Source organism: Xyrauchen texanus, chromosome 19 (genome assembly GCF_025860055.1).
Source record: "Xyrauchen texanus isolate HMW12.3.18 chromosome 19, RBS_HiC_50CHRs, whole genome shotgun sequence".
Taxonomy (NCBI): domain Eukaryota; kingdom Metazoa; phylum Chordata; class Actinopteri; order Cypriniformes; family Catostomidae; genus Xyrauchen; species Xyrauchen texanus.
The window spans coordinates 12710498-12734765 of NC_068294.1; the positions used below are offsets into that span (position 1 = coordinate 12710498).

Here is a 24268-nt window from a genome sequence, read left to right on the forward strand (position 1 = left end):
TCTTCTGGATGTTAGACAAAATAGTCAAATTAGTAATAGCACAATTCATTTGCTCAAGGGATGCAACATCATTGAAGTGTTATGGTATGCAGAATAATATGTAGTCAAACTGGTTTTGGTTTGTTTTATTATTTGTTCAGAGGGACAGATGAAACAATTTTATAATAATAATAAAAAATAAATAGAATAGCTTTTACAAATGTACAAAACAATTAAAACTGCCCTTCAAAAACTAAATATATCTTTAAATACTGTGGAAGAAATGTAGAGATATGGTATTTTGGTAGACATCTCCGAGACCTGTTTAGACTCATTGCCCCTCTGTTACCCCTTTCACTTACAGCCCTTTTTCCCCCATTACACTGCAGGTCATCTACTTAAGGTCAATGAAACGAATATCCATGATGAGCAGAGTGTGCCGTGGCAGAGGTCTGGGCGCTGGTGAGAGAACCGTCATCACCTGAGCTTGTGTGTCCACCGCTGTCACGACAACGAAGCCACAGATGGGACTCTCTAAAATTCCTCTGCTCTGACCATCACCCGACTCGGCCTCATCCTCCACAGAACTCACACTTAGCACGTGATGGGTCAAATCCCGACCGGGGCTGACCGGGACAAGTTTCAGCTGGGTGTCGTCCTGGGACATGCCCAGTGGCAGACAAGAGTCTGGGATAGAGGGTGCACCGATCTTGTAGATGCGCACATCTGAAAAGCGTACATCATAGGCGTGAGGGTAAAAGGAGGTTCCACGAAAGCCATAGAAGTATTCCCGGATCTTTTCGTCCCGTGACTCTCGCCGGCAGTCCTTGGAGCGCTCCACCACGCCACCAGACTTTGGCAGAAGGACCACACGTACAAAGTGTGGCAGGTCACGTTTCAGCTCATTGTAGAGACGTTCCTGGTCCAGGACTAGAACAACATCCACCTGGAAGGCTGAAGCACAGTGGACCAGAGCCTGGTAGCCTGCACCTTTGACCCAGCCACAGGTGTTGATAATACAGCCACCCACACTAGCTTTGCGGTTCACCTCACAGCGCTGAGAAAACACTTCTGCGAGGCATGAAGTCAGCTACACACCCACAAAGAGAAAGAAAGGGACTTAAATTATAATTAATTCTATTAAAGTGTCTAGGTGAAGCATGCAGCAGACAGGAGTCAACAGGAAATGTCATGATTTTATAAATGAAACAGGATATTCAATGAGAAGAAAGAGAGACTTATTTTATCAATCAGGAATCGATTAGGTAATTGGACAGAGCGGTTGAAAAAGTAAAAGTGATACCAGAAATCAGCCAAAAAGATAAGTCATTTCAGAGACACAGCAAGTTAATAAGTTTTGATAAGATATTACAAAGACAATCACAACAATGAACTTTTTTATTGATTAGAGATAAACAGACAATCAAGGTGGGAGGGAGGGAGGGAGGGAGAGAGAGAAGTGAACGAGACAGGAGCATGACCTGGGCCGTACCCAAACCCCTGGTCCTATAACCACAAGGCCACCATTCTGAGGAACTTTATGGAAATAAATAGGTTTGGATTAACCATTATCATGAAGAGTGCCACTACTCACAACTACGATGGAAGATGATTCCTGCACAAAACACTAAAATTGTGTTTTAAATTTGAAGATTCTCTCATCATTTACTCACCCTTGTGCCATCCCAGATGTGTATGACGTTCTTCTGCTGAACACAAACAAAGATTTTTAGAATATCTCAGCTCTGCTGGTCCATACAATGCAAGTGAATGGTGACCAGAACTTTGAAGCTTAAAAAAAGAACAAAGGCAGCATAAAAGTAATCCATAAGACTCCAGTATTTAAACGTATATCTTCAGAAGTGATATGATAGGTGTGGGTGAGAAATAGATCAATATTTAAGTTCTTTTTAATATAAATATACACATTCAAATTAAAATTCTTCTTTTGTTTTTGGTTATTCATATTCTTTGTACATATTGCCACCTACTGGCCAGGAAGGAAAATTTATTTTAAAAGCTTTTAAATATTGACCTGTTTCTCACCCACATCTATCATATCACTTCTGAAAACATTGATTTAACCACTGGAATGGTATGAATTACAATTTATGCTGCGTTTATGTGCTTTTGGACCAAAGTTCTGGCCACCATTCACTTGCATTGTATGGACATACAAAGCTGAGATATTCTAAAAATCTTCATTTGTGTTCAGCAGAAGAATGTCATACACATCTGGGATGGCACAAGGGTGAGTAAAGGATGAGAGAATTTTAATTTTTGGGTGAACTATCCCTTTAAGTCTAAAGGCTCTTTGTAAACCTAGGATGGATCTAATGATTTAATTTCAGTTTTTAAAGGCCACCTGAGTGTGTGCAGCTTCAAGAGAGCAATGAGCCTCTCCATCTGAACCGTCAACGTGCATATTTAATTGGATGGCATTCTTTTTCTGCAGAAAAATATTTTACTTCCATCCTTTAAAAAACTTCTGGAAAACACTCTTTTACTTCACAGTTATCTATGACCCAGACTTTGGCCTGAAGCTCACTGGTAAGTGCATTGGAAAATTGCTGGCGCCGACCTTAGAAATGAAGAGTAGTTTCCATTTCAATGTCTTTAAAGGGGTCATGACATGAGGAATCAAATTTTCCTTGATCTTTTGAAATACAGTATAAGGGGTCATTTTACTATTAAAAAAAAACATTGTAAGTGTCAGAACTGAAAAAGTCCTCCTTTATAGAAAAGAGAATTTTTTAAACTAGGGATGCTCCGATCAGGATTTTTACAGCCAATACAATAACCGATTAACTTGTCACCTGATTGGCCAATGCCAATCATTTAACCTTTTATCAGGATCTCTGTCATAACTGGTTATATGTAAGCTTTCTGCACACTGTCACTTTGCTTAGTTTTTACTGACCAAATAAAAAAGTTAAAAAGGCTTATTTAAAAGCTTTTTTTAAGTATAGGCTAAAAACATATTCTCTAGATTAAGATAGATAGCCCTATAAAACAATTAAGCTTAGTATCAAACTGAAGACAAACTGATAACACATAGGTGCAATTAAACTTATTGTGACATTTTTGGTTATTGATTCATTGTAATTTTTTCATATAATTATTATTCCTTATTGTATTTCTTTTTTTATAATTGCATTATATTTCATTATATTTTGTTATCTTAATATTGTATGAAGAATTATCTAATTTATAATTTCCTTCCCTGCCTATTCATTTATTTGGATGATTGTATTAATAGTTAATTTTTCACTTTCTGCTGCTTGAACTTTAATGAGTGGAACACGCACTCTCTCATGAGGGCAAGAGATGAAAGAAAAACAGAGAAAGCGTGCATGATTCTGGACCATCAGGTGCCACTATTGTTAATACCGTTTACTCAGGAGATAGTTAATAAAGAAGTTTGAATTACACCACATTTTGTAACTCGCGTAATTACTGAGATGCCTATGCCTGGTGGAGATTGAGAAGCTGCTGCCATGAATGATAAGATGGACAGTTTCACAACTCGTGCTGTTTTAACTTTGCTTATCGTATGTGAAACGCCACATTAACAGTAGGCTACAGTCCACAAACTTTTCATATTTCATAACTGTCCCACTGCATCGTTCTTAACTTCTGAATCAAGTTTGTTGCCTTACAACACTATTCCAGTATTACCCACACTCTGTTATGCCGTGACAAAGTTGCTGAAGTTTTAAAGGAGCTACGTGTCTTTTGTGACATGATCAATCGGTTTACGAGATTGGCCAAATTATCGATCACCAATCGAGTCATAGGACGTGAACCAATTTCAGGCATGAAAACTCCTCACCTTTCGGCGAATTTCGCCGTTTTAAAAACAAAATGGGTCACCTACGTGACTTGTGCAGATCCGATGAAAAAACATTTGGGGGGGGGGGTGTTGGGGTGTGTGTGATGTATCTATAGTTACCATAAGCTTCGCGGCTTTAAAAACCAATCATCATTCCTAATGCCGAAACCTGACTGCCAATCCGAGTCAGAGAGTACGGCAGAATTTTTTCAAAGTCACACCGCGAATCTGACAACTGGACACCACACCGCAAGTCTGATAACTGGACACACTGCCGAACAAAGACAGTTTTGCACGTCGAAAAGCAAGCCTGAGGTAAGTTAGCTTACAATGTTATTTGCATTCTCTATGGGGACACCTGTCGGGCTCGCACTAACGTGCTTTCATACAGTACGTGACCTTAACTTGTGCAGCGATTGGTGGAAACAAATATACCTCTATTAATAATATTTAACGAAGTGACTTCCAATAATTTCCTCAGTGCATAACTTACTTGATTCCACAGACATATTCTCCATCTGTAAATGTTAGAAAGTTATGCAAATATTTCCATTTTGCTGTCATGAGTGGATGAGCCTTCAGCAGGCTAAACTTCCGTGAACGAGCATGCGCGCCGAACAGACGGAGCGCAATAGAATAGGAGCGCAATAATTCTGACTAAAATATACATTAACACTAAATAATAAATAGATTTTGCTAATATATTTGTTGTTGATGGTGAACATAAATGTGCTAGAGAATTTCAAACCTACAAGTGTATTTTTATGATATCAGTTTTGTTTTTATTTTCATTTTAAGTTTAGTAAATTTTACTACTACTTTAAAAAGCATTATTTTGTTTTTAGATCGTAATGTTTGCAATGTTAGAGTGTAATGTGATTTGACCCCTTTTTTGGATAGACTGAAAGGTTGCATTCACTGTTTGTTTTCATAGCCTTCAATATGAACATTGTTTGTAGGACAATATTTACCAGGATATGAAATAACTTTTTTTTTTGTTTAAATTAAATACAGATTTAAAAAAAAAAGAAAAAAAAAGTTAAATACTGAGATTATACCATCGCCATTTAGCCCCAAAATTCAGATTTCTTTGGCAATTGCCCAACCCTAACTTATGGCATGCTTTAAATGCTGAATTTCCATTTTTAGCGAAGCAGTAGGCTAATGATAAATTAACAATTATCCGTTCTGCATTAATAATTCAATTTGTTTGAGCCTGGAGCAGAAATGCTCCCTTGCGAGGACGGTTTTTACGCCCGCGGATACGGTTCTGTGCGCTCGTACTACATACACGCACCTGATTTGTATGTGCGCTATTATGGTACTAGGTAAATGCCATACGAAAATTACCCATAATGTGTAACCTTAACTGTTTTATGCCTTAATTTCAGAATGAGTTATTTAGGAGAGAGTGATGCACTGCTAGTGAAGCAGTTAGATGCAGGCCTGAAGTGCACCTGGAACTGGTCATGGCTTAAACTGGAATATAAGATTGAGGTTAAAGGAGAAGAGCTTTCTCACATGGCCCTTCTCATTAATTTTCTTGAACACATTTGATAAAGGGAATGATGTGTATTCTGTGCCACAAAGAAATAAATTACGCCAACAAAGGCAGCCATGCTTTGCTGGCACACTGCAAAACTGAGATGCACAGGAAGAAAGTCATCGACATCACAACAACACACAGTGTAGCCAGCCTTCTAGGCAGTGAGACCAGAGCATCTACATCAGCTACAAACCAGTGTCCAGAGAACATTAGACAGCAATGCCAGACAAAGCTTCCAACACCCACTGTGAATCGCATAGCAAATGCAGAGGTAGGCCTAGTAGTTAAGCACTAGCAGCTTCCCTACTGTGTCATGACATTTACTACCTGCTTTAAAATAATTTCAACATTTCTGTTGTAGGCCATGGTTCTTGGAGTGCTAGCAGAGCATTCCCTCCCCTTTTCTATTATTTATCTAAAAGAAAAAATAATGTGTTTTGTGTAAATACTTGCCTCCACACATTAAAATGGCCCCCATATTTTGTATGTTTTATGTGTTACTATATTTTCAATTTATTCTTTGTGCAGCAAATGTGAAATGAATGAGAAAAATTTAAATGTGCTATATACAGTATATAAAGTCGATTGGATTGGATTTTTTTGCTGCCGTATTCTTCTCACCTTTTTTACCCCTGACCAGTTTTCATGCCTGCAATTTGGTTGCTTAGGAGACCTGGCTGGAGTCACTCAGCATGCCGGAGCATCCCTAATTTAAACAGAGCAGCAAGAACGGCTCGTTTGGTGTGACATCACAAGGACCAAATACATCGGTATATGACTGCCTCTTCAGCAGTTATATGCACCCTTGGCCACGCCCACTGGTGCTCAGTCAGTCACACAGGTGAAGAGGAAAGAGATGGGCCTGTCATGGTAAAATTCATCCAAAGCGGACTTACACATGACACCTTCATGTGCCTGTCTGGATTTAAAATGTTTTTCTTCATAAACGTGCACTAGACGAACGGCTTTGACCATTATCATACATCTCACGCTGCTTGTAAAAGACGCAATGTCAAGTTATAACTCTAAAATGGAGACCCCCGTTGTGTTTCATTCACCAGCATTTGTCATGTCTTGCTGTTTTGAAGGCATCCTTGACCATTTTTGCATATGTTTGATCATATTAATGCCTTTCCGCACAACACCGGCGATGTGCACCGCGTTTTAAGAGCAGGACAAGTGCAACTTTTAAAAGCGTGTCTCATTCTGCTGCTGCCACTGACTGGGGGAAACATATACCGTTCAGTGTGTAAACAACCTGGAAAATTTTAAGTTGTCACTCTGGTGAAGACCAGCATCTCTGCTTTGGCCTGTTGATTCCAGTTGAAGCAATCCAATATCACAGTGGAGTGTATTACATTTGCATATTCAGAAGATTTGATGAAATGCTTGTGAAACAGTCACAATATGATTAAAGCTTTGCAAAGGAAATGTTATTGAAAGATGGGATGGTTAAAATCGGACAACTGGACAAAAAATTGTAAGCAAATAATTCCATTCACAAATATTTTTTAAATGTCATGACTGTTTGATAGTTTATGCTGTGCTTGAGTGAACAGTTTGATACATGCAGATGAAATGTGTTGGGTGTACGATATGTGTTAAAACTGAAATGAACTTTTATAATGTTGTGTTTGTTCATTTTCTCCGGATTGAGTTTCAAATATACCTGTTTTGGAAGGGCTGCACCATGTCAGCCAATCACAACTGTGGGCATTTACATTGAAGTCTTATAGGGCCAGACAGCTTAAAACTGAGCGTTTCAGACAGAGGGCCAGAGACAAGATGGAAAGTTATTATATGACTAAATTATGACTGTTTTGGTTCAAAAACATTTTACAAATATTATATATGAACATCAGGGAATATAATACAATTATATATATTATATGAGAGAGAGAGAAAGAGAGAGAGTGAGAGACATGTCATGACCCCTTAAACATCATAGGACTTCATGTTGTGAAGCATTAATTTCCAGTTATACTCCCCTGCTGACTATGCTTAACTCTTGGGCTGGTAGGAGTTCACATAACAAGCAGTTGATGTTGACTGGGTTTTGGATACCAGACAAAACTGATATTTGGAGAGAGATCTAGTGGGATACTTGATCTAACATTCCTTGTTTTTTTTGGTCAGGGTGGAAAACTTTCATTTGTCAGGATGGTTGATCTAACACTTATATATTTAAATATGTAAATAATAAGAAACTGCATCTAAAATTAAAAGGTGCAATAAATGAATACTGATACAACATACTGGAAAAGTTACATTTATTCCTTGTAGTATCCTACATATTTTGTTTGTGTTGAAAGTTGGCATGGCAGTGACACCGGGCGATGCACATCAGAAAGTGCAACGTTTAGAAGACTTTCATGCTGAAGATCCACTAGGAAGTATTTTTTACATAATGTTCCCACTCATAAATGTAAACAAGTGTAAATGTCAACGTCATATGTGTCTAAAGGATTTAAGTCTGTCACACCAAACATGAGCTCACTAATGCCATTTAATCAGTTTGCAGTTTTGTTTCAAACTTTACTCCTGGTTGGAGGCTTCTGTAAATATTTAGCTGACACTTAAGTGTTTGTTTCATCTATGTTTAATGAATAAATATTTTCTCAAATATTTAGTAGAGCATAAATTGTCACTTAGATCCCATTTACACAATTACTAGTCTAAGTAGTGACTTACACATAACTTAGTTATGGCTAAAGAAATTGACATTGTTCCTTGATGTTTCTTTATCAACAATAACAGATGAACAGGAATTTATATTTTGCTGCACAAATATCTTCTCATTGTCATTATTATTAAACTGTATGCGGATGGTGTGGTGCCCTCTATTGTCTTTCTATTTTCCGGGGCCAAATTTGAGTCCATCAACAGTCCTTGCTGTTTTAAGTGCAGTTTTGCCATTACCTTGTTGTAAAGTTTGATGTTGGTTCCTGGTGTAGTGGAGCCAAAGTGAAAGACAAGCGGAGCCTGCACAGAGAAGCCTTCTTCTACATCAGCAGGACGCTCGATGCACAGAGCTGACATAGTTCCAGGCACAGACACCTACAGACAATAACAATTATAAAAATAGATAGCAGATAATTGGTTATGCTGCATTAATCGGTATTTCAGTTATTATTTACTTACACTGCTTTGGCCAACATCCAGTTCTACCAGCGTAGGCCTTCGCCCCAGCCGCACAGCATAGTTCAGCAACAGTCGACACACTGTTGTCTTTCCCACATCAGTTGGTCCAATAACCATTACCTGTAATCACACATCACATTTAACCCTTAAATGCATTTCCGTTTTGTCAAACATTATTACATACAGTACCTCAGGTCTTTGGCAACCCAGCACTTATAAGTACGGTATCCCAAATGGATCTAAAAAATACCCAGATTGTGTTTAATTTACAAAGCATTTTTAGACAATTAGACAATAATAAAATTCTGTATATTCTGTTATATTTGGTGTTTTATATTTCTTACATCAGAGATGATGCAACAAATGGCAGAACAGGATTTATTATTTAAAGGTTTAAATTTTAGGAGACTCAACTGTACATACACACATGCATTTTCTCAGGCACTTATTGAGTCTAAAATAAATATATGAACCACTTACATCATTTTAGTTGTTCACCCAAATGACAATAGCCAAATACTACTATTCATGTGTTACACTTGCTATAGTTTATTTACACATTGCTGCTTCTTCAAATATCATTGTCAAATGTAAATCAAGTCAATCACTGAAACAACAGCACCACCTTGAGTAAGAAATAGCATCTATAATATATGTGTACATGCATCTGGAATAGTTTTAATTCTCAACAACTGCACAGAAAATCAATATGAAATAGTAATCATTTGAATGAATATGGCACTCATTTGACTTGTAATAAACAAAGAAATAGATATCATGTGACAGTAAACTTAAACAGATATATAATAATCATAGTGATTTATACAAGATTAAATATATTTTGCAACAGTATTATATATCTCGGGTCACTAGACCCCATACACTTTTAGTAATTAAAAATGTGAATTATTATAATTTTTTAGTGGAGGTTGGGCATAACTCCAAAAAATTTAGGAGGTTAAAGGAGGTGGAATGAGGTCCTGGGTCACTAAAGACCTGAGGTATGCATTTAAGGGTTAAGGGTCAGTCCATCTCAAGTGGTCCAATAATTGTAAAGTTGGTTGCTTGACCATTTTTTATTTTCCTAACATTTTTTTGAGTGATTACCTCTATGTATTGGTGTTGCAAAACCATCAGTTACAAAACCATATGTATTTTTATTTTACTTGGTTTAACCACGACGGTCATTGTTGTGTCATGGCACACTTCAAATATTAATTATACAGCGGTTTACGACAACCTCAATATCGCGGCTCAGCATGGTCCTAGCTCCTTGGAACAAAAACTGATCTCTAGAGCACATTACAAGGTCAATGTACATATATAAACATTTTGCACATTCTTGTTCCTTAAACTTAGAACTTAAATCCTAATGCAATGCTCAAGATTGCTCAAAGTTCCACATTTAGGGTAAATTTATAATGGGAAGGGTTCAAGTCTCAGTCTTAATTTTTTTAGGGGTACCTAGGGAAGTATAGTGTGCATGCAGAACATTTCAGGTTTGAGACAATCACTCAAAAAAAAAAGAATAATAGAAAAATTAAAAATGGTCAAGCAACCTGTATTGGACCACTTGAGATGGACTTTCCATTAAAGAGATAGTTCACTCATGAATACAAATTCTGCCATTATTTACTCAGCCGTGAATTGTTCCAAATCCATAAGACTCACAAAAGCAGATGTTAGGCAGAATGAAAGGGATTGACAGCCTCAGTCCCCATTAAATTTAATTACTTAATTATTACTGAGGCTGTAATTCCCTTGAATCTCTTTTTGTGTTCCATGACAGAACAACAATGGTGAGTTAATGTTGACAGAATTAAATTTTTTGGGTGAACTATCCTTTTAACAATCATCTAGACATATCCGTAAACGATATGGTTGTCAATTTAAATCTATACATTGATTGTCTGAGATGTATGTCTTGTAACATACCCGTGGCCCTCTCTCGTTGTCTTTCTCTGCTTGCCGTCTCATCTGCTCAAGAGCTGCATGAGTGTTGAGATACAGTAGCATAGGCGTATCTTTTGAGATGTAAGCCACCTATATTCGTGGGGAAGAGACAGGTTTAAATTAATTATACATCACCTGCAGTCATGACCGTTGCTATCTGACCTCTCTCACCTCTGTCTTGCCCGTGAGAGACACACTGCAGCCGTGCCAAGTGAACACAGCGACTTTAGAGCCTGACCCAAAGTTGTACTTCTTATTCTTGTTCAGTTCAGAACCAAACACCTCTGCCATACCAGACAACAGCTCGAGATGGACTCGTTCTCCGGCTTCGATCTCGAAGCGCAGTTCAGTCTCCTTCTCCAGGTCGAAGCGTGTCCCTGTTCCAGCACTGCCCGACGAGCTTAAGCCTTCCTCGACTGACTTTTCTGGGGATTCTGCAGTCATGGCTGTAATAGAGCAAGAACTAAGATTATCAGATCATGTTCATTCGCGTTGTTGACTATTTAGTTTGCTACTTGCAATCTTATAGATGGAGAAATAATCCATATGTGTCACTAGTGTGCTACACCTGTTGGAACTGGTTCCCTGTATTATATGTCTGGGCGGATAGCGTGTTTAATAAGAATACAGAAGTGACTCTGTTTTATAGGTACTGTCAGATTACACCTGTTAGTCTGTCGATATAATAAAATTAACGGTGGTCTGGGTTTTATCAGGCTTTTCCTTTATCAAAGCATCACGCCACAGTGATGAAGACGTGTCGCATGAAGATGACATCATCATCATTTTCTTCTTCTTCATTTTGCGTTTTATGGCGGTTGGCAAACAAACGATAGGTGCATTCCCGCCACCTACTGGGCTGGAGTGTGGACCATTGACGGAATGGGGGATTAAGTATCTCATTAATGCATTATATATATTTTTTGATGATTCAAGCCATTATGCAGCAGTGTTTTAAGTGTAATATTTCCTGCATTTCTCTTATTTCTTCCTAAAGAAATACTCTTTCATTTTCATAAGCAGTACAATATATTAGTACATGCTCTACAGTTTCTGCTGATCCACATAATCTACAATTCCCAGACTCATGTTTGTTCATTCTATATAGGGAATCATTTAGAGCGGTGTGCCCAAGGCGAAGTCTGGTAATGATTGTGTCTTGTCTTCTACTTCCAAAATTCCCTCTTTCACCTCCTACTTGATTTTGAATATGATAAAGATGTCTTCCTCTTCCCTCCTTATCCCAAAGTTCTTGCCATTTCCCTTTTATAGCTTTTCTGATTTGGCCTTAACTTCTTTTCTTAGTGGGATATTCACTTCTATATGTGATCATTTCAGCGCCTACTTTGCTAAATGATCAACTTCCTAATTTCCATCCAATCCCGCTAATAAGACTAAAGAATAAAGCAGAGAATGAATCTGAGCATATCACCGCATTCATTGGCAGAGTGTCCTCCATCCACCTGATAGCTAATAATATTGCTATCATCTCTGTTGAATAAACTTCTACTTGGTCAGATACTCTTTTACCAATTGTATCTTGAAAATGTGGGACATATACAGCTTCTGATGCTTGACCTTTTACAGGATCTTTAGAACCATCAGTGAAAATTGTAAGCATTGAGTAGTAATTCTGTTCTAGATACTGTTTAACCAATGCATCTTATTACACTATTTTTATCATTAATAATTTCTTACAGATTAAAATCTACTAATGGTAAAGTGAATGGTCAGCCAAGGTGAAATAGGTGACACTACTACTGTGGGGCTCACTTCTACATTTATTATTCCACATGATTGGACTTCTTCTTCTGCAATCCATCCAAAACCATTTGGGCCATCGACACTCTATTTACAAATAAAAGAACAGCATCTTTGTCATGTCAAATGAAGGTAGATAGGATGTTGTTGGTAACATCATCCTATCTACCTTCATTTAACAAATTCTTTAATGTAAGCTGTTCTCTTTTTCTGCTTAACTCCTCTATTACACTCTTTTTTCCACTCTATATCTCCTACACTCAACAGTGACATGCTCCACCGACTCCCTGACTCCACACACTTCACAGAATCCTGTTGGATGTTTGCCTATTGAGTATAATGTGCTGTTCAGCCCTGTATGACCCAACCGTCTTGTAATTATATTCTCTTCTCTCCTTCTCCCTCCTGATAACCTACCCTATCCTACTGCTGGTTGAATTGCATACAAATATCTGGCTTTTATTTCATTGTTCCATTGCTGTTGCCATATGTTATTAATATTTTTTGATAATTGATTTTATCTCTGATCTATTAAAAGACACTTGGATATCCACTGTTTCCCTCTCTAATGCCTTCTTTGCCAGTGTATCCTCCTCTTCATTTCCTTTTAACCCCACATCCGCCAGAACCCACAAAAACTGAACATGTATAATACTGTGCAAAGGTTTTAGGCACTTGGGAAAATGTTGCATAGTGAGAATGTCTTAAAAAATAATGACATAAATAGTTTTTATTTATCACTGAATGTCATACAAAGTCCAGTAAACATAAAAATCTAAGTCAATATTCGGTATGATCACCTTTGCCTTTAAAACATTTCCAATTCTCTTACTTACACCTGGACACAGTTTTTCTTGTTTGTTGGCAGATAGGATGTTCCAAGCTTCTTGGAGAATTCACCACAGTTCTTCTATATTCGTCTCAATTGCTTCTGTCTCTTCATTTAATCTCATACTGACTCAATGTTCAGTGGGGGGCTTTGTGGGTGTCAAGACATCTGTTGCAGGGCTCCCTGTTCTTCTATTCTATTCTATTTGCAAAGTAATGTTTGGGAGTCTAACATTTGCTATTGACACAATAAAACTGAAAATATAAATAACCATCTTAAGATAAATGTTTTTGTGAAACATCTTATGTGCCTAAAACTTTTGCACAGTACTATATATTATTCTGCAGTCATGAATATAAATCCTGAAGGATATCTATTACCAAATCCTGTCTTGTATCTGATTGCTGAACACTTAAGAGGACTGAGCATATGTTTACACGTTGAGCTCTAACTTCACTTAACCATTTTACTGCCATCATTACAGCAATAATTTCTCCAGTAAACACCAATAAATAATCTGAAATCCTACTTATCCTAGACACTTTCAACTTTGGAATTGTGCACCCCCTACGTGACCATTATTTGGATCTTTTGAAGGATCTGTGAAAATGTGTGTGAAATCCCTATATTTCAACCCCACATTCTCCATAACCTTATACACTTCTGATTCACTATGTCCTTCATTTTGTCTTATTTCTAATAGAGTTAGATCAACATTGGTCTGTGGCTGTGGCATAACGGAACTGGCAGTATAGTTAATATTGATGCATATCTATACTCCTCTAATCCCATATCTTTAACTAAATCTCCAACAACCCAAGCAATACTGGTGCATTTACTATTCCCATGTTCCCAACTAGGACTCACTACCTTTTTGTAGGGTCACTCCTAAGTTTGCCCAATACGACCCCATTAACTGCAGTCTTCTTAATTGTAGAGGCATTTCACCTATTTCAACTTTAAGCGCTGAAACTGGAGATGTTAAATATGCTGCACAGCAGATTCTTAAAGCTTGAGACTGAATTCTGTCCAGTTTAATTAACTGAGTTTTACTTGCTGATCCATATACAATACAACCATACAGTCCAATACAGACCATTTTTTATAGTCTTTAATGCCATTCTCTCTGCTCCACATTCATTATTTGCTTGCATTTCCCAACCATCTTGTCTATATGTCCTCTCCATGTTAATCTGCTATCAAACCATAAACCCAAAAACCTTACTATGGATACACATTCTAATTATTTTTTATATAATTATAATTTTACTTCCATTTTCTTTGTCTTATTTGTGAAAAGGATAATCTGTGTCTTTTCTGCTGAAAACTTGAATCCCTCCTTTATCGACCATTCCTCTAATTTATTTAATGCAGACTGCATCTTCTTCACTTTATACTCTATATTTCTTCCTTTAGACCCATCAGCGCCTCATCATCAGCAAACAATGAAAAAACATAATTTATTATATTGATAAACAATAGAGGACTTATTACACTATCTTGAGGCGTTCCATTATCCACCACGCACTAGAGGATATGGCTACCCCAGCCTTCACCCTAATTCTTCTCCCAATTAAAAACTATTTTATTCAGTTGTACATTCTTCCTCCTGTACCCAACCTCACTCATTTAATTAATAATCCCTATTTCCATAACATAGCATATGCCTTTTCTATGTCAAAAATACAGCAATTACACATTCTTTATTAATAAATGCCTTTCTTCTATCAGCCTCTAACGATCTCATTGGATCTAGTGTCCCTCACCCACACCTAAACATATCTGATATGGAGAGAAGACATTTATTTTTTCTTAATACGGTAATATGTCTATCAGTAACCATTATTTCCATTATTTTACACAGATGGGAAGTTAAAGCTATCAGGCAATAGTTTGTAGGGATGTAGATGACATCAAACAATGCTGATGGTTTTGTTTTAAGTTATTTATAATTTTGAAAAAATGTCTATTTTTATTTTATTTATGAATTGATGTATATACCTCAAGAACTTGGTTGAGAAAATGTCAAGAGTACATGTCTGCAAATTTTAGGCAAAGGGTGACTACTTTAAAGATGCTAAAATATAACACAGTTTTGATAATAATAATGAAAATATATTTCAAAATTCTGAAGTGTGTGTGTGTGTGTGTGTGTGTGTGTGTGTGTGTGTGTGTGTGTGTGTGTTTCTGTATTCTGTGTTTTTCTTGTATTCTGTATTCTTGTTGATTTTGTTTTTTCATTTACTTTTCACTTCCTGGATGTTGGTGTTTTGCACTGTTATTTGGATTATTGTTCCTCTATATTGTAATTATATTTTTTCGACCACAGTCTCTTGGAAAGACAATGTTCAGACAGGAACCCTGATCAAAAATTATATATATATATATATATATATATATATATATATATATATATATATATATATATATATATATATATATATATATATATATGGAATTATATATATGGAATTATGATACCTTTAAATTACTTAACATTAATATATTAATAAATCTTAAATTACCTTTACATGTGATTTGATGCTTGAAAGCCTCACAGGTACCTGCGAGGGCAAAAAACCCTATCTGTGCACTCTCATTAAATATCGGGTATATTTGGAAACAAAAAAGTCAAATGTTTAAGCGTTAAAGAGTGTGACTCAATGCTATTCTAACTTTTGATGTTAATTATTTGAATGTACAAGTCTGTAAGAAGTCATTTTTTACCAGCTTATCTGATCACTGTGACAAACCCCCAGTATTTACAAACGTAGTCAATCTATATGTGTTGAATATAAGTGACTAATTCTCGTACTTTTACAGGGAAAACCCCCATGGGAGAAGCTTACATGTTGTAGAGAAAAACATGTGTGAATCGTACACACCTAATGTAATAAATGGAAAAATGTCAATGAGATTTTTACATCATCAGCGAATATTGTACGACTGTATAATACACTTTCCGTACCGATGGATGGCGCAGTCCTACCGACTCTCATCACAACACACTTTTCGCGCCACACTTTTACAGCGTGCTTTTCAGCAATGGCTTCTCGAGCCAAATCAGGTATGTACCTATTCTGAAATATCATCCTGTTATTGAATAACCGATATCAAGGCTCTGAAGTTTACCAGTTATGATAAATGTTCAGGTTGTTAAACTGATATCTAAATGTTGCGTTGCACTAGAACAGATCGTTGTGGTTTAATCTGTTGTGCTGCTGCATTTTACTTTTCCAAATTGAGATTTGCATCAGTCGAATTTGCTATTCTCGTCAAGTCCATTTTAAACAAGACTGAGTAAGTCCATGTGGTTGTTTGAGGGCACGCCTCAAAATCTCCTGAAGGAATTAAATGAAATACATCGATCTTTAATGCATGTCAAGGGTACATCATTGCAAAACTTTAAAGAAATAGTTCACCCAAAAATGAAAATTCTCTCAGAATTTACTCACCCTAATTCCATCCCAGATGTGAATGACTTTATTTCTTCTGCGGAACACAAATACAAATGTGCAGATCTTTAGGTCCTCACAATGCAATTGACCAAATGGTGACCAGCATTTTGACGCTCCAGAAAGCAGCATAAAAGTAATCCATATGACCCCAGTTGTGAAATCATGTCTTCAGAAGTGATTTGATAGATGTGGGTGAGAAACAGATCAATATTTAAGTTCTTATCATCAATTCTCCCTCCTGTCCAGTACGTGGCGATATGCATGAAGAATGCGAACTGCTGAAAACAAAATAAGAAGAATGTGAAAGTGGTGATTGATAGTTAAAAAGGACTAAAATATTGATTTGTTTCTTACGCACACCTATCATATCGCTTCAGTAGACATGAATTCAAACACTGGAGTTTAATGGATTACTTTTATGCTGCCTTAATTTGCTTTTTGAGCTTAAAAGTTTGGTCACCATTCACTTGCATTGTGAGTAATTACAGAACTGAGATATTCTTCTATAAATCTTAATTTTTGTTCTGCTGAAGAAAGAAAGTCATACACATTTGGGATGACATGAGGGTGAGTATATAATGAGAGACTATTCATTTTTGGGTGAACTATCCCTTTAAGCACTGTGGTTCATTTTTTTAGGTCGTGGCCGGAAGCGCAAGGTTGAAGTTCATGCAGAAGAAGCTGCAGTGGAGGAGAAGAAAGAAAAGCTTGATGGAGTTGCGAAGGAAGAGGAAGAAACTGGTCACAGGGTGATCATCGAGCACTGGTGAGGGCACATAGAGACTGTGTTTTTTAACAGACTAATATTGGCAGTGCACTGCACTTAGTCTAGGAGGAGGTTAAATAAATATTTTGGGAGTCTTATAAAATAAAATAAATTCATGAACAGAGAACCATTTAGACTAGGAAAAAGGCCAGTGAAAGTGACTAAAGTACCATAGAAATTTAAAATGCACCTGTAGAAAAGTCCTCTGCTTTTTTGATCATTTTATCATGTACCAATTAATATAATTCATAATATTATAGGCCTGCCAAGTCACTGTCTTAGTGCCAATTGCTAAATGTTTAGCTATAAATAAAATGGGTTTGGATATACACTTTTATTATTATAATATATTTTTTTAAGTTACAGCGACACCACCAGATTGTTTGGCCACATTTGACTGCATTTGTTTCTAGATGCGTAGTAATTAAGCGTATACAAAAACAATAATAAATAATGATTCACCTTCATTGATTCATTGTTCTTATTCAACAGTTTATTGTTCTTTATTCAAGTTCAAATTTGTATTCAAGTTCTTATTCTTCTTGTTCTTAATGCTTCAAAACAACATATTACAAATACAGTAACTGAGGACTTTATTTGGAAAACAGTGGTCCTAATAAACTGCCCGATGTGGTCTTCTGTTGTAGTCAATCTGCGTCAAGGTTTGACGTGTTGTGCATTCTGAGATGCTATTCTGCTCACCACAATTGTACAGAGTGGTTATCTGAGTTTCCATAGCCTTTTTGTCAGCTTGAACCAGTCTGGCCATTCTCCGTTGACCTCTCTCATCAACAAGGTGTTTCAGTCCACAGAACTGCCACTCACTGGATGCTTTTTATTTTTGGCATCATTCTGAGTAAACTCTGTTGTGTGTGAAAATCCCAGGAGATCAGCAGTTACAGAAATACTCAAACCACCCTGTCCAGCATTAACAAACATGCTACAGTTGAAATCACTGAGATCAGATTTTTTTCCCCCATTCTGATGGTTGATGTGAACATTAACTAAAGCTCCTGACCCGTATCTGCATGATTTTATGCATTGCACTGCTGCCACATGATTGGCTGATTAGATGATTGCATGAATAAGTAGGTGTACAAGTGTACCTAATAAAGTGGTCGGTGAGTGTTTATATAAAAGAAAATATATTCTGACATATTCACTGGAAAATTATTTAAAATGTATTCTAGTTACTAGTATTTGATATGCATATTCTGCTTGAAAATGTGTATTATAAAAAGTGCTACACAAATAAAAATGACTATTCTGTCTATTAATGTGATATTTTTCAGCAAAAGCTGACGCGTCTACGGGCGGAATGCTGAAAGTGTCCGCGAGGCACTTGTGGCTTCTCACCCTGAACTTTGTGTGGTGCTCAATCCGCAGAAACCTCGGAGGAACAGCTTTGAGGTCACGCTGATGGAGGGGGACAAAGGTACGACTGCCATGGGTGTTGGTCCAGTTTTTATCTAGAAATGTTACTCTAAACATCATGGAAGAGTAGTAAAGGTAGAAATTTCATGGATGTCTCAAGTATTGTTTCCTGACTCTGCCTCTTACTAGGGATGGGTTGTTCATGAACGATTCGTTCATTTTGAACTAATCTTTTATGTGACTCAGAAGAACGAGTAGTCTCAGAGAATGATTCAATAATTTTGTGTTGGCCGCGCATGTGCATTGCGCAAACTCCGTTTGTTTGTTACGTGAAAACCGCATGTACAGGAAACAGAAATTATTTGTTCACCTCTCGAGTCTTTTGGTCTGAGTCATTCGTTCTTTAGTCACGTGACAGCCGTATACGCTACGCAGTGACAAAAGAAGGAACGACTCGGACCAGAAGATTCCAGAGGTGAACAAATCATTTGTCCTTGGCTGCATTATCAGCTTTTCCTCATTGGGACTATAATCAGAGTTTGCCTAAGTAGATGTGTTGGGGGGGATTTGGCTATTGAAAATGTAACATTTTAATTTAATTCTGCTCAAATGAATGAAATGACTTGAATAAAGATTCGCTCAAAGATTCAAGTCTGTAAAATGATCTGATCTTCCCATCACTACCTCTTACATGGATTATTTCTTCTTTCATCTATGTTTGCATCTCTATCTATCCCTCTTTCTCCTGTGTAGAGTTTGTTTTGTGGACTGGCATTAAGAAAGGTCCTCCTCGCAAGCTGAAGTTTCCTGATCCAGCTGAGGTGGTGACGGCCCTGGAGGAAGCTCTGAAGAGCAAGTAGAGGTAATAAAGGGCAGATGTGAGAGATGCATCTGTTGCTATTAAAATGTTCTAACATATCATATCTCTCTAAACATTTTTCTCTGTTCTTATGTTCTCCCTTTAGTCAACCATCTTCCTGGACGCTGGATGCATAATGATGTAAATGGACTAATGGGAAAACCGCCCTGTCTGTTTTCTGATGATCAGCTCTAGTGTCCTGTACTGGATAATTGACCTTGCTTTGTTTTTTTCTTCTGTTAAGCTCCCAAACCTCTTGCTCATATTCACAAAATTAGTTTTAGATTTCTCTGAAATTTTGTTGAAGTTTGGTAAATCACCTTTTTACCGTTTGATTTAATACAAATAAAGCTATTGTGTTTCTCCCTTTAATATGAATATGCATGTGCTTATTGCTTTTTTAGGGCGTTCTCTTAATTATTGTGCTCTATTATTATGAGCTCATATTAAGAGACTACATTGAATATTTGCACTTTTAAAAATGTATTTGTCACACCACAGGATCATTAAATTAAATAGTGAAGACAAAAGAGGAAACGCTTAGTCAACAAATAGTCATCAGTTACAGGATCTAAAAATGTAAACATTCCCTTTTACAAATATATACATTTTAACCTAAAATGGACACTTTGTGAATCAACTACCCATATATTTTAAATTTCCTTATGTAATCATCCAGAGCATGCATTTCATCTCTGTCAGTTTCCTATAAGAGGCTATCTTTCACTGTTTGTAAAATCAAAGTTATATTACGCAACAGTCTAGATTGTGCTCTGGCATGAGAGAGGGTCATTAGCAAAATATTAGGACTTTAAATTTTTTTACAGCTATTAATCTGTTGGGGCATGTAGAAGAAAAATGCTGTGAATTTACTATTATGATTTGATCACAAATGATGAGACTTATCTATTTAGTATAGAACTGAAGTAGATCCGCACACTGTTATACTATTCCCTTTTACTGATTTAAAATCAACAGCAACGTTTCAATCAAAATTATATTTGTCAGGCCTCTGACTAGCTATTTAGTAGTCAGGGTTGGGGCGTAACGGAATACTTGTAACAGGATTACGTATTTAAAATAAAAACATATTTTAAACACAATCTGTATTTCAACAATTCTTGATTGTATGTCTAGTGAGATCTCTTTTTTTGCAAGGCATGGTCCACATCAGAAGACCAATGATCAAGAATTGTTGCTTTGCATAAAGCTGGAATGAGTTACAAAGTTATCTCAAAGAGCTTAGATATTCATCTTTCCACAGTTAGACAAACTCTATAAATGGAGACTATTTATTACTGTGGCTACTCTCCCTGGAAGTGGCTGTCCAGCTAAAATGACTCAAGAGGGACACCCAGAATGCTCATCCACTACAATCCACTACAGAATGGCTTTTGAAAATAAGAAAATCCACATTTTGGAGTGGCCCAGTCGGAGCCTGTTCACACCAGACATCCCAAGAAAATGGCTGAGCTGAAGCAGTTCTGTAAGGAAGAATGGCCCAAAATTCCTTCTGAACGTTATGCAGGTCTAATCCGCAACTACTGAAACACTTGCTTGAGGTGTGTATTGCTGCCAAAGGAGGATCGACCAGTTATTAAATTCAAGGGTTCACTAAATGTTTCCAAAGCACTATTAATGTTTAATGGGATGTGTTCAATAAAGACATGAAAGATTATAATTGTTTGAGTGTTGTTAGCTTAAGCACATTGAGTTTGTCTATATTTGACATCACATTTAATTACCAACATTCATCCATAAACATGATGCGATCTGAGGAGTATTTAAACAGCAGTGAAACACTGTTGTGTTACATTTAATGAACAGACGGGGGGCTCTTTCACACTGTTATAAGTGAAAAGGTGGACAGAAAAACATGTTGTGTATACTCTATGGGGTTTTAAAGTTTGGAGCAGCAGAAATAGTTAACTTGTGTCAGTTGTCATTTGACGATTTAATTTTATGCTAAGCTATAATATGCTCTCCAGTCTTTTTACACGCACCTGTTATTAGACATGATAATATTTTAAAAATTACCATTAGATATTAGATACATTTCTCTAGTTAGACCTTTAATATTAGGGCAAAGATATACTACAAAAATCTTGTGATAATTCTTGTATGGTTCCATGTAATATTTAATTCCCATTAAGAATAATATTTATCTTGTTTTAGAAACAACACTGCATAAGATTTTAAGGCTTTTTTTCACTTATTAAATGATTTATAGCCAAAATAAATCAATAAAAGCTATAGTAATCCAAGTAAAGAATTATCCAAAGTATTTAGATTATTTTATTGACCTTGAGTAACTACAAGTTACATTTTACAGCAAGTATTCAACAAATTGTAGCGGGATACAATCTAGAATCTAAACCCTGTATTGACTAAAAATACAAACTCTTTTTGTGTTTTAAAGAGGCATAAATAATAATGACAAAACATCATAAATAAAACTAAATCATTATAGTTCAAAGAAAGTTTTATTGTCAAAGCAATATGGTATGTGATAATGTGTTAATACTCAATCAACTGGTAATATAACACTCCAAACAACTCTGAGCACAGCTGCCATTATAACAGGCCATCCATCCATCCATCTTTTTTATCCAAAGGTGGTGCTGTTCCAGGCCACATTAGCTGCATCCATATCAATGAAGTTTATATAGATCCTGAGAAAACAAAGTGAGAAGGTTTTACTAAACCAACAAATCATTATGGCATTTGAAATGTACACCAAAACAACTTAACATTTAATCACAAGTATGTTTTAACTTTATGTGTACGTCAGGGGCTCGACTATGTTTATGCAGTAACATCCTGGATTTGAAATGTATTAATGTACTTTGCTATTAAATTTAATTTGAGGTCTTATGTGAAGCTCTGCCTTGGTTGCCAATCACCTGATTTGTATGTATTTTAGCTGCGATATTTCTTTATACCTGTCAGGTGAAATGCCAAGGTGTTTTTTGAGCATGCCCATGAGAAGTTTAGAGTATTGCTTATTTTGCGCGTCCCCGATTTTTCCGATGCTAGTGAGAGAACAGAGCGCGCACGGATCTCCTTTCCCCCCGAACATCATCATCTGATCCGGGACGATGTGCACGGCGATGTACTGACACAAACAATGAGGAAAAAAGACAGGATGCGTTTATCGTTGCAAATAATTATACATGTTTATACATATGCATATACATGTAAATGTCTTACATATACATGTCTGGATGCACATATTATATAATTAGATACAGGCTGGATTGCATCGAAAGTGAGTAGAGAATGAAACGTGACATGGTGGTAGAAATCCCCTCTGACTCTTTAACTGTAACGTCACTGACAGTAGCAGGAATAGAGAATATTCAGGTTGGGCGCGTGCTGCTGGATAAACAACTAACTAAATACAAAATTAATTCTCACCTGCGCGGGTTTGCCCGTCGCTTTTGCGAGCTCCTGCGTGGCCTCCGACAGCAGCTCCGCAGGAACGGCGTCCTTTGAAACATTTGTGTTCACCACGAACATCGGCATGACTGCAATGCTGAGACGACACTTACTGCAATAGAGTGCAACTTTAAGGGTCAGTCTCATTCGGGAATACCTACAGGCGTGAGTAACACTGCAGGGTAGAATATAAGGATGGTAACCGCCAAGCCAGTACTTTTCTATAGGCTACCGTAAACACGCCTCGTTGGACCCAAATATTGATTTGACGGTTCCTAAAAAACCCTCAACTAAACAGAATTAACAGGTATGTTTCGAGATAAGCAACATATTTTAAGATATTTTCACTTAAAAACGAACATAAGTGAAGTAAGACTTTTATTAAACAATGTATTGCAATATTATCCGATTTTGCTTTGGGTGATTACGGTAGCCTCGCGCACACGCAGAGCGCTACATCCGGAAATAATATTGCAGCTTTGGAAAGTCCGATTCATTTGAGCGAATCGGTTCGCTCGGACAGTTATTTTCATGACACCGGTTCATCCCTCAAAGGTGTTCGCAGACGGCCCCGCGCGGTATCTTGCTTTCTATTTTCAATTAAAATACAGTTTATCACGGTATTCTCACTATTAGGTTATGTGGCATTATTATCATTTTAACCTTTTGTTAAAGGAATTATTCCGGGTTCAATAAGTTAAGTCCAGTCGACAGAACATATTTAAGGTATACCATTGATTAATAGCCTACCACAAAAAAGATTCTGACTCATCACTGCTTTTCTTAAAAGAAAGAAAGAAAGAAAAGAAGTAGCAAAAAATTATGGTATGTGAGGCACTTACAATGGAAGTGAATGGTGGGTTTAAAGGCAGAAATGGGAAGCTTAAAATTATGAATTCTTTTGTTAAAACGTAATTTTTTTTTAATAATCCTCATGGTAATTAAATTAAATCGGATGAAACAGAAAAGGTTAGAAAGTGATTTTATCACACAAAAATCATGTTTACATGCATTTTATGTCTTGTGGCTATATACTTATGAAACTGTATTTTAACATTTACAGATTGGCCCCATTCACTTCCATTGTAAGTGCCTCATTGTAACCATGACTTTTTCTTTTCCTTTTGTAAAGAAAGGAGCTGTAAGTCCAAGTAAATTTTTGCAGTAATCAATATTATACCGTAAATGCTGTCGAATGAGCTTAACTTGTATTGAACATGGAATATTTCTTTAAAAACATTGTTCGGAGCACAGTGTTTCTTATATTAATACTCAGGTTTGGGAGGGTTACTTTTTTAATGTATTCCACTACAGATTACTGAATGCATGCTG

The 24268-nt window shown here is 36.7% G+C and overlaps 3 protein-coding genes across 4 annotated transcripts; 1 reads left to right on the top strand and 2 right to left on the bottom strand.

The window, feature by feature from the left end:
* Positions 1–124: 124 nt before the first annotated feature.
* Positions 125–11230, bottom strand: LOC127659575 (polyribonucleotide 5'-hydroxyl-kinase Clp1). 2 transcript variants are annotated; one of them, XM_052149460.1, is made up of 6 exons: positions 11020–11230; positions 10623–10897; positions 10434–10541; positions 8499–8618; positions 8277–8414; positions 125–1069 (listed from the first exon to the last, which is right to left on the bottom strand). In XM_052149460.1, exons 2-6 carry the CDS (start codon positions 10893–10895, stop codon positions 374–376), a joined length of 1335 nt encoding a protein of 444 aa, XP_052005420.1. In that variant the 5' UTR covers positions 10896–10897; positions 11020–11230; the 3' UTR covers positions 125–373. The 2 variants fall into 2 exon arrangements, with proteins under 2 accessions (XP_052005420.1, XP_052005419.1); XM_052149459.1 differs by having other exon boundaries at positions 10623–11230.
* A 4827-nt stretch (positions 11231–16057) lies between these two features.
* On the top strand, positions 16058–19888 carry selenoh (selenoprotein H). Its single transcript, XM_052150289.1, has 5 exons — positions 16058–16108; positions 17139–17265; positions 18558–18700; positions 19393–19501; positions 19605–19888. Exons 1-4 carry the CDS (start codon positions 16087–16089, stop codon positions 19497–19499), a joined length of 399 nt encoding a protein of 132 aa, XP_052006249.1. The 5' UTR covers positions 16058–16086; the 3' UTR covers positions 19500–19501; positions 19605–19888.
* A 1924-nt stretch (positions 19889–21812) lies between these two features.
* LOC127660044 (macrophage migration inhibitory factor-like) lies at positions 21813–23315 on the bottom strand. The gene is made up of 3 exons (XM_052150100.1): positions 22916–23315; positions 22441–22613; positions 21813–22170 (listed from the first exon to the last, which is right to left on the bottom strand). The coding sequence occupies exons 1-3, from the start codon at positions 23081–23083 to the stop codon at positions 22104–22106; spliced, it is 408 nt and encodes a 135-aa protein (XP_052006060.1). The 5' UTR covers positions 23084–23315; the 3' UTR covers positions 21813–22103.
* Positions 23316–24268: the final 953 nt, after the last annotated feature.